General features: G+C 37.5%; 1 protein-coding gene across 1 annotated transcript in view; it reads right to left on the reverse strand.

The window, feature by feature from the left end:
* The window catches only part of LOC114461337 (transmembrane protein 266-like), a 63,567-nt gene extending 54,303 nt beyond the window's left edge, over positions 1-9,264 (reverse strand). The window contains exons 1-2 of the mRNA XM_028443352.1: positions 8,448-9,264; positions 6,588-6,723 (exon numbers count right to left, since the gene is read on the reverse strand). Of these exons, the coding sequence (XP_028299153.1) occupies positions 6,588-6,601 (14 nt within the window). The 5' untranslated portion in view covers positions 6,602-6,723; positions 8,448-9,264. The remainder of the gene's footprint in view (positions 1-6,587; positions 6,724-8,447) is intronic.
* Positions 9,265-11,323: the final 2,059 nt, after the last annotated feature.

Genomic DNA, 11,323 nt, shown 5'->3' on the forward strand with positions numbered 1-11,323 from the left:
TACGACAGAGCTGCTAGGACGTGATATTTGAATGTAAACCGACCATACGACGTTTGTTAAACATTCTAACAGAACACATTTAAATATGTGACGGTTTAGTGGTGTTTTTAATTGTTAATTAAAAACAAATACAAACACAATACACAACATTGACAATCAAAAACCAAACTGTAAATATAGATAAAAACCAAAATAAGTCGGAATTCACTGAAAACATACATTTCTAATGATTTTTAAATAGCAGGGTTTGAAACTTTTAAATAGTACACTATTACACTATTACACTATTACACTATACATTGCCGTAAAATAGCCCAACCCGACGGGTTTCGCGAAAGGATTTGGTCCGTGAAAAGATTAGGTAGTGACACTTCCAGCTAAAATGCATTGAGGAGTGCGGTAGTTTAACAATGTCTAATGTGGTTCACTGATACCTAGTGACTGGGCATTAACGCGCTATGCACATTTTAGCACAATTAAACTGTTTTTTTGTCAAAAAACATGATGAAAAAAAAAAGATTTTGACGTTTTTTTGGATCAATGCGATAATCGCTCGGTGAAATATTGCAATATATCGCCGAATCCATTTTTTCTTACACCCTTACACCAATGCATTAGTATCCTTAAGGGGCACACCTCACATCCTGCTTGTGCTGTGAAACTTACAATAAACCCAATTCTGCAGCTGCTAACTCAAATGTTGACCTTTCAGTGAACCAGTAAGGTTTGTTTTTTATCTCGTACAAAAAGACATCCGTAAAATTACAAACAAAAAATTTGCAACAATAAAAAAAATAAAATACAAGAGGAAACCGAGGCTGCAGCAGCAGTAATAATAGTGGATTTAAACTAGTGGGAAATGTCATCATGTGGATGATGCTGAGGAATGTCTATTAAGACACAGGATCAAGTATATACAGCTGGGATGAGCTACTTTATCACAGCGGGGGCCACTAAAATGCCATTGAATCTGATCTGAGGGCCACATTATCAACATTCATGTGGGCATTTAGAATAATGACTAATTAGAGCATTAAAATAGGGGGAACAGGGTTTTGTTTTTAGTCCTTTTGTGTGCTTTTCTTATTTTTTGTGTTCTTGTTGTAATTGTGTGTATTTTTCTGTTAATTTTTGTTGTCAATTTGTGCATTTTTTGGGTCACTTTCTGTATTTTTGTTCTTGTTTTCTCTATTTTCTTGTCATTTTTGTGGATGTGTTTTATGTAGTAATTGTGTTTAAGCGATTGCTGTGTTGGTCTTTGTTGTCATTTTGTGTATTTTGGGAATTGTTTGTGTACTTTGTACTACAATTTTGGGGGATTTGTTTTGGGGGCCACACAAAATTAGACCAAGGGCCACATGTGGCCCCCAGGCCGCCAGTTGCCCACGCCTGATATACAGTATTTATTTCAGCGTCAAAAACTAAAAAAAAAGGCTGTTTAATTAATACATTGTGACAAAATTAAAATGTCACGGGATGTGAAGTGGACCAAAAACAGTCTAATTACATTTTAATTTAACAATATATATATATATATATATATATATATATATATATTTTTTTTTTTTTTTTTTTAAATGCCTTTCATTCTTTTCAAAATGTATTTAAATATCACAACTAGTAAGAATGTTGTACCTAAATAACAATGTAACTGGTAAATACATATTTTCACTAATTAATCTCTGTATAGCCGTATTTAAGAAGGAACAGGCAAAATGCCATCCTGCTGGTCCTGTGCACTTTAAATAAAGATAAATTAAAAATACAGTTTTGACATTCTGACAAAGACTCCAATTTCCTTTTAACCACATTTACTTTGAAGAGCTCTCAAGTGCTCAAATATCATTTCTAAACTTTTATCAGACACATAAATCATAGAATCAGTCCACACTCAGCATTATAAAAACATATCTATTTTTGGTCAAACCCAGGATAACATTCAGCATTAAAGGTGAGCTTTTCTTGTATAAATGTAACTACCACTACTTTAAATCTGTTGGGAAGGGGAAATAAAATGTAAAAACACTGCCCATCAACTTCCAACAAAAGTGTTTGCAGTAACACTTTCTGAGCAGGATGATGAAGAAAAATACACATTTACATTCTGGTGTTAGCGGATTAACACACACATGTTCTATAGGGTTATTTGAGCTCAACCTCAGCGGATGTGAAACACACCTAAACTTGGCCAGAGCACTGAAGACAACACAGATGTTCACTGCTCCCACCAGCAGCTGTTCACTACTTTGGAGCACTGCACATCATGATGTATTAATGTTATAGACTCATCACCACAAACCAGTCGGGAACAGGGAAGGGGAACCTTCACAACTTGTATTTTATTTGTTAGTTTCTTTTCTCTTCTCTTTTAAAAAAAAAAAATGATATTACAGATGAATTATCTGAATGTGTGATGGATTGTTCTGGCCTTGGTGTGACTGGTCTTCTATGTCAGCGTTTCTCAAATGGAGGTACGTGTACCCCTAGGGGTATGCGATGGCACTACAGGGGATACTTGAGAGAAAGAGAGGAAAATTAGCTCATGAAAGCAATAAACACATGGGGTTTTATAATGATTATTTTTGTTGTTTCACTTTTTTGATCATGTAAAGCACATTGAGTTGCCTCGTGTATGAAATGCACTAAACAAATACATTTGCTTTGCCGTGCCTTAAAAATGATAATCACATGAATATAACCAGCAACTCACAAAACGACAACGAAAACACACAAAATAAGAGAACAATGGACTGAAGAATGAGAAGAACAGACAAACAAAAACAAAAGACACAAAATGACACCAAAAAATACACAAAATGACACCAAAAAATACACAAAATGACATCAAAAACACACTGAAAATACAAGGGTCTGTCTTGGTCAAACATCATGATGGAGATGCCCGTAAATGATAAAAACTATAAAAATAAATCTTTTCAGGAGGCACTAAATACTGTTTCTTTCCACTCATTTACAAAATGAAATTATTTAAAATGTGTGTTAACACTCATTCATTCCATCATTAAGGAAATGACTTACCGTACGACCCTATTGACATATTTTCTTCGCCTCTGCACTGAAGCAATTACCACAGGACACCGGATGCTCTGAGTATTTATCAGTGTTATGTTGTAGCTGGTTTACCTCAGGACGACTGTGAGTGTTTAATGTTCATTTAGTATTTATTCCATTCAGAAATAACTGAACTTTTCTTTAGTACAAAAGTATACTGAAGCAATTGAAGGAGATCACTATAATGACTAGGGTCACATGTGTTAGGACATCAAAACATAGCAAGTCAGAAGTGTTATGGATTGTCCCCTCCTGTTCTGTCCTGTCTTTAACAAGACTTTAGACAAACTATGATACCTGAGAGCAAAGCCTTTAAAATACATAAAACACATTACAGCTAACAGTGTTCACATACACCTTATGATCCTTCTCTTTTTAGTCACTAAATAATATCTATTGCCTTTAATTAAAGGGATTCCTCCAGTTTGAATTGAGGTGTTCAGATTTTTGGTCAATATCCGACTCATTTGGTCGATAACCAATACAATACAAAGTTTTTTTTTCTGACACCTAATTGCAGAGATCATTAAGTTTCTAAGTCTTTCTTTCTAGTGGAAATAACATATATAATTATTATCATGTTGGCTCGCTGGCAAACGCAGACAAAAGGCAAAGATGAAAATGATGTATCATCAGTAATCATTCCTTGCGCAAAATAAGAAAAATACTATCACACTTATTCATGAAAATAGTTTTAAAACAAACAGTGAAGATACTTGCATCCCATCCTTCTTTAAAGAGTAACTAAACCCCTGCTTTCTGCTGAGCTGCCAATAGGGGAGATATTTAAAAAAATGCCTTGATCATGGGCGTTACTGCTGTAGCACTAGGACACGCCCACTTAGGCAGCACACAGCGCTGTGCACAGAGACAGATGGCAATGCACACAATGGTGTGTCTGTACACACACACACACACACACACATAGTGAGTTAACAGCTGAGATTTGTCACTACAATCACAGACACACACAATCACGACGTAAAGCTCACACACCGCCCTACAGCCCTGCTCTCCTACCACCACACGCACACACGCAAAGACAGAAGGGAATACACACGATGTGTCTGTAAATACACACATAATGTGTCTGTAAATACACACATAATGTGTCTGTACACACACAGGTGATGTGTCTGTAAATACACACACGATGTGTCTGTACACACACACATGATGTGTCTGTAAATACACACATGATGTGTCTGTAAATACACACATGATGTGTCTGTAAATACACACATGATGTGTCTATACACACACACATGATGTGTCTGTACACAGAATCTGCTCTTTATAGAAGAACAGAGTCAAAAACATCACCACACACAGAACATAGAGGACTTCCTCATTGAGGCTGTCAATCAATGCTCAGTGAGCGCTGTGATTGGAGGAAACCCTCCTCCCTCCTCTCAGCTTTTATAGGAGGGGCGGGGCCAATAGTGAATGATGATGACGCAGGGCAAATCCAAAGAATCAGTCTCAGCCAATAACAAAATCAACTGTAATAGCTGGCATTCAACCCTGAGAGGACAGTAACGCTGACATTTTACAAATAAATACACAAAATTAAATGACTTTTACCAAAATGTGAAGAGTGGGACTAGGATTAATAAACAGCACTACTTAATACCCAAATGTATGTATTCAGCAGAAAAAAAGAGGGTTTGGGGTTTCGTTCCTCTTTAAACAGTTACTACACTTACCTACATAAATGTTGTGTTTGATTATTACAAACTTCATTTTCATAAGATCCAAACATTTTGTGTCGTAACTATATGAGGAAAAAATCTGACCGTTTGGAAACCAGTATATTCAGTGAATCACACTCTACTTTGAGACTAGAATGGTTACTGCCTAAAGAAGCCTTTGGATGAGTTTCACAGAGCTGTGTTTTAATGTGTGCATTTTTAAGAAAAAACACAACACATGTATTTAGTTAAGGGTTTGCATGTTGAAGAAATTTGTGAAACAAATGCGATGATAGAGTACAGATGTATGTTTTTATATATATACAGTATATATATATATATTAAAGTTAATGTATTGTGTAACAAATGTTAAATTGAAAAATGTCTGAGCAATTTGCTCCAGCTATGTTTTTGAAAACTAGTTAAAATCCATTCTATGATATTTATATTTTGGGTGTCCTTGTGTAATATTGGAGACAAAAACTCTGAATTCATTGATTTGCACACATTAAAAGTGTAACTTTATCAATGGCCTGGAGATGCTCACAGTTCCTCAAGGATGGAATGAAAGCAGAATTTAAAATGAGTTGTTACTCGCACCACTTGTCGGCTCTTTGTGAATGTCAGATGTTACTAGAAACTCACAACTGACATATATTTATTCCTCACTTTTATCTCATAATCTCTTATTTTTGCAGATCTACGGGCTAACAGAGACAAGCACTTACATGTTCTTCTACAGTCAATCTACTGTACATATATATAAATATGATTTGTACATGCATGTTTTAGGACTGACTGAAGGCCTTGGAGCAAAGAAAAAGTTATTTCCATATTTTAATAAAACATCTTCAAGTGAAACTCAAAGCAAGCCCAACTTTTCATTCTGATTCATCCCATGTGCACTGATAATGCTTTTGGTTTTTTTTTTTTTTAAAGATAGTAAATGCAAAAGTTGGGTTCACAACGTATACGTAAATATCCAATAAACCCACATGTTCATCTTCAGCACTCAAAACAATAAAATCCATTACACTTTGAGGATATTTTTCACCCTAACGCTTCATCATTTGATGCTACACAGAGCTGTTGAGCTCCGTATGGGATCACGATAGCAGCTGCTTCTGTTGTAAAAAAAAGCACAAATAAAGCAATAATTTGGATCGGTTCACCTGACTCAGGAGAATAGATGCAGCTTATTTGGATAAAGGAAAGCACAAGTTGTATTGTACAGTAGCAGAATTGTGAGTTGACACTGAGTAATGATTTTTAGCATCCTCCCTAACCTACTATTTCTTTTCAGCACAAGCTCCCAGAACTGAATCAGCTAAACACAGATCAAGGGACTGAAGAAGAAAAAAAATGGATTGGGTGTTTCTTTTCCCCTGAGACGAATAATATTGTGAAATTCATGTTGTTTTTTTGAGAATAAACCTCCAGTTTGCACTGAGCAGGTGCATGCCTGCATCTGCAGCTCAGCATGTGCCTGTGCATTCAGACCATGTTGGGTTCAGGGACACCTCAACAGGAGCAGTGTCTCACTGAGAAAAGGTCACTACGGCGTAGAAGTAAAGAAAAGGGAAACCTGGGAATCTGTGAAAGAGGAGGTCAAAGCATGTACGACAGGGGCTGGATGAAATAAGTGGAGCTCAAAAAACACAATGGGGACTTTTCATTGCCTTTCCAATGCCAGGTAATCATTTCTCTTTTTCACAAGACGCACACTTTCTTTTTTTATACTCTGTGATAGGATTCAACATGATTTTTGCTCCTTAAAGAGACACCGGAGATGAAAATATGATGGTGTGTGTGCACAGTACTTACTCAGCGTTAGCCATTGGTAATTGCAGACAGAAGAGTCGTGATTGGATGTGGTTTTCACAAGCTGTCCACTCACTTTCAACAGTTTTAGCGCTGTATTTCACCTTCTCGCCTAGAAGATGCTGCACGCATGTCAAACCTGAGGAAGACGTTCAGTGGAGATTAGAAAGCTGCTCCATTAAGGCCTTGACATGCACACAAACTGGTTTCGTTTGAATTGAAACCACAGGGTTCAGTGATGTGTTTATTAGAATATTTCTCCATTGTTTATCTACAAGAAACTCACTCATCAATGTCTTTTTAGACCTGATTGTAATACAGAAGCCACTCCCACAAAGCCGGGGGCATAAAATGGTTCAAAATGTCTGAGAAGTTCCTTTGGTCAAAGATGTGCTGAAAGCTAGTGAACATATTTATTTAACCATATTAAATTGGAGGGAATTTAAAATATTGATGATGAAGGAACAATTAATAAAATGTCATGTCTGTGTTAGAATATTAACAAGAACAGTTGTTTTTGAGAGTCACAAACTTATTACAAGGCAAAACATTTGCTGTAAAACCATCTGCAACCCTTACTGTATATTGATTTGTTTTTATTCAATAGCTACTTCACACCATCTCACTGAAATAATCAAATTATCAAGTTACTAAGTATATTCTTTAGCTTTTCAATAAAGTAAAGATACTATCAACAGACCTCCAAGTTAAAAAAAAAACCGAGACAAACTGCATTTCCTAAAGAAAATGAAAGTGAGTAACTCCTCAGAGTCAGTATAACCCCCATGAGGTCAATATAATGTGTATTAATCATTAGATGTCCTTAATGTCATATTTCCAATAGGTTTGAATGTAAAAAAAAAAATCAAATTTACTTTTGCCAATAAATCAAGGCAGTGGCTATCCGTACGCTTGCCATATCAATATACCAACATTTTAGCCGTACGCAGCGCCCTTCATTGGCCAGTTTAGGTCACGTGACTAAGACTAAACCTAACCCATAACCCTAAAAATTGTTGCGATATAGGGTTATAACCTAACCCTAAACCTAAGACGCTATGTACGTGAACTTTGGAAAACGTACCAATAGCACTGGGGGTTGTCCGTACAGCAACCGTACAAATGCACCCTTTCACAAATCAATAATCATTATATTTAGGGGTGCCCGACTCCCGATCCGGCATTGATATCGGATATTGGTCCGATATCAGCCAGAAAAAGAATATCGGATTTTATCGGCCTGAATCTAAAATCTCCAATATAAGCGCTCTGATAAGCAGATCATCAGAAAAAAAATCCACATCATGCTATGACTGCATCCAACTGTGCTTTTAATGCTGTTCTGAGAAGCAACGAAAGTAGTGACTCATAAATCCAGTATTTTAATACAAAATAAGATACATATATATATATAAAAACGTGATATTCAATATTGTAATTTTCTAAATTGCCAAAACACAAAACTTGATATATCTTGAATCTGATATATTGCCCAGGCCTACTCGAGGTCCCCAGACCACAGATTGAGAAACACTGAACTAGAAAGACACTAGTGAAAGACTTGTTCTGTAGCAATAATAATAGAGTAGAAGATGCTTAGTTGAATACAAGGTGAGTAAACATTCACTAGTGTGTTCCAAAGCCTCCCTACTATGGTCTCTCTCCACAGCTTAGACACACTTGAATGATTCTACAACTGAGTGAATGATTAATGTGCAGTAGAGGACCTACGTGTACCTGTACCTGTACCTGTACCTGTACCTGTGCCTGTACCTGTGCCTGTACCTGTACCTGTGCCTGTACCTGTACCTGTACCTGTACCTGTACCTGTACCTGTACCTGTACCTGTGCCTGTACCTGTACCTGTGTGTGCTGCACAGACACCAATGTCTCCCTCGGTGGGCTCGATGAGCAGCAGCCGGCTGCAGCGTTCCTTCCCTGGGGTTGATCTCTCTCAAACCACGGTGGAGCTGCTGGATGGAGCTCACGTTCAAAAAGCCTCGTGTCTCGGCGTCATCGTGATTGCTTTTCAGAGCAACCAGAGCGATCAAACACCGACCGTTTCTAACCGTGATAGCCCCAGGCGGACACCGAGGAGGAGGTTTGATCCAGGTCCAGATCCAGGTCCAGGTCCAGGTCCGAGGGTATCCCCAGTGAGCACAGCGGGGGTTCCAGGGAGCGGAGAGGGAGCTGTCCAGCTGCTGAAGCAGCGGCTCTACCGACACACTTCCTCCATAGTACAGACCTCCATCCACAGACACAGACACAGGCCACCCAAACACTGACTGACAGCAGCCAATGGATGGAGTGACATTTGCATCGCTGCGGTCAGGACAGAGCAGAGCCTCACAATGATGGCAAGGGGCTGGACGGGCGTGCGTGTGTGTAAGTGCGCGCGCGTGTGTGTGCGAGGGATAGAGATGCAGGAAGGAAGCGCGTGAGTAAACCAACTGTGTTGGTGATGGAGGAAAATTGGAGCGCCCTCGGATGATTTTATTAGCTTCACGCCTGGTTGGCCGTCCCTTTCCGTGTTATGGGCGTTTCAATGGTTTCCCTAAAGAAGGCTGCCATGGCAATACTAAAGTGCCTTAACAGCAATTGGCTTCACCATTTGTCATTCAGCGGGATTAGCCAGTCGATGGTTAAAGCGCACATCAATCAACGTGAAGCGTCTCTGCCTTATTAAACGCGCCTGGATGTGGGTTTCTACCGTAACTACAGGCCAAGGCGCACACCGAAGTGTCCCTGCGGTCAGAGCGGCTCTGTCATGCGTGTTTACACCACGCATTACGGTAAAAGAGATCATGCCTGGTGAAACTATTTCAAAACAAGATAAGTGTAACGTGCACGATGAAATATTAGGACGAGTAGTGCCATGAATAAATACACCGTTCAATAATTAATTCAATGTGTTAATAATTCATTAAATCAATTTTACATTTCATTTTCATTCTGAAAACTATGAAGATAAATATTTCACTATTTATATATTTATTTATTTATTTCAAGGTGTTGCAGCTCTTCATGAATACATTTTATCTGTCAAACACGCATGTCACAGTCTGTTGGGGGCGGTTACCTGCACATGAAGTCAAGCTAAATCGATCCCTGACAATGGATTGAGGCAGAGCTAGTAAACATGATTCCGATACACTGGGTGACGCTATACAATCTGTACGTTGGTTTAATACTATATTCCTGCTTCTACATTCCCAGCAAGGTCTAAAATCTCTCTCACCAACTGCCTCCATTGTTGTAGCCGCCATGATTGGAAAGACTGAAGACCAAAGTAATGGATTTGGCTGGATTGATGTTAAACCCGCCCCCACAGACTTTGACGATCAAGGTTGACAGATAAAATTAATTCTGTGGCAACACAACACCACAAATTAATTAAATAAATAAATAAATAAATAAATAAATAAATAAATAAATAAATAAATAAAAAGTTAAAAATATATACTACAGAATGAAAACAAAATGTAAAATGGATTTAATTAATTTTTGACATAATGAAATAATTGTTTACATATTTAATTAATTAATTAATGAACGGTGTATTTATTTATTTCATTGTGGTCCTTGTCCTCCATGCTGGCTCGACGTATGATTGTTTTTTTGTTTTTTTTACAACAACAGTTTATTATGCCATTTTCAGGCCTGTGACCCCAAATGTCAGGAAAAGGAAACAAAACCATTTAGTCACACACTTCTTACTTAGTCCTTCTGAGGGATGCATGTTTCTATTCAGTGAAAACTGCAGAATAATCACACAAACTACACAAAGGAACATACATTAAAGCACACACCAAAAAAACATCCACACTGTGAGACAGGACTAGTAATTATTCTGATGTATGATTAACAATAATCTACTTTATACAATCCTGCTCAGGTTTCTAGAATACGTAGTCATGATCTGTACGAGTCGTTTCTATATTTATGGTCCTGACTTTGTATCGCATGTAGCATATGGATTATTAGTGAGGATGTATAGCATCCTATTCTTTTTGTTGTACTTTATTAATATCATTGTAGAAGATTATAATCCAATAATTCGTCCCCCAAATTTAGTCTAATTTTACTGACCAGGGTTCCCAAGCATACAGAATACTAAGGTTATTCATTAAAGGGCAAAGTTAAACAAAAATGTCCCATTTCAAACCTATTTGAACAGTGAAAACAGCACCCCCTGCTGTTAGTCCTTATTAGTACTGTTCACTGTATTAATGATAACAAGGGATTATACTGACTCAGAGGGGTAATTCTGACTCAGAGAGGTTCAGTTTATGTATTTTCTTTGAGAAATGCAGTTCGTCTAGTGTTAGATTGGTTTCACTAAAACTTAAAATTATTGTCATAAAAGAAGTGTTTCATCACAAAAAGTTAAACTAGTGTTAGATAAGTATTAGGCTGTAGTTTCATGACTGTGCATTAGTGCAAAGAAGGGTAAAACCTAAAGCTAACTATAACATCCCCACACAAGCTCACTCCTACAGAAAATATAGAGAATTTGACTACCTAGTGCAGGGGTCTGCAACCTGCGGCTCTGGGGCCTAATGTGGCTCTCTGACTATTATGCAATGGCTCCCTATAGCTTTAAAAAAAATATTGAAAGAAATGTTTTGTTTTTTTTGTTTTTTTACAGAGGCTATTAATGATCAATGACAAATAAAATCAAGATATAACAATTTGTTGACCTAAAAATAAATCACATTGTGAAATGACTCAGCACCTTC

This window comes from Gouania willdenowi, chromosome 3, assembly GCF_900634775.1.
Source record: "Gouania willdenowi chromosome 3, fGouWil2.1, whole genome shotgun sequence".
Taxonomy (NCBI): domain Eukaryota; kingdom Metazoa; phylum Chordata; class Actinopteri; order Blenniiformes; family Gobiesocidae; genus Gouania; species Gouania willdenowi.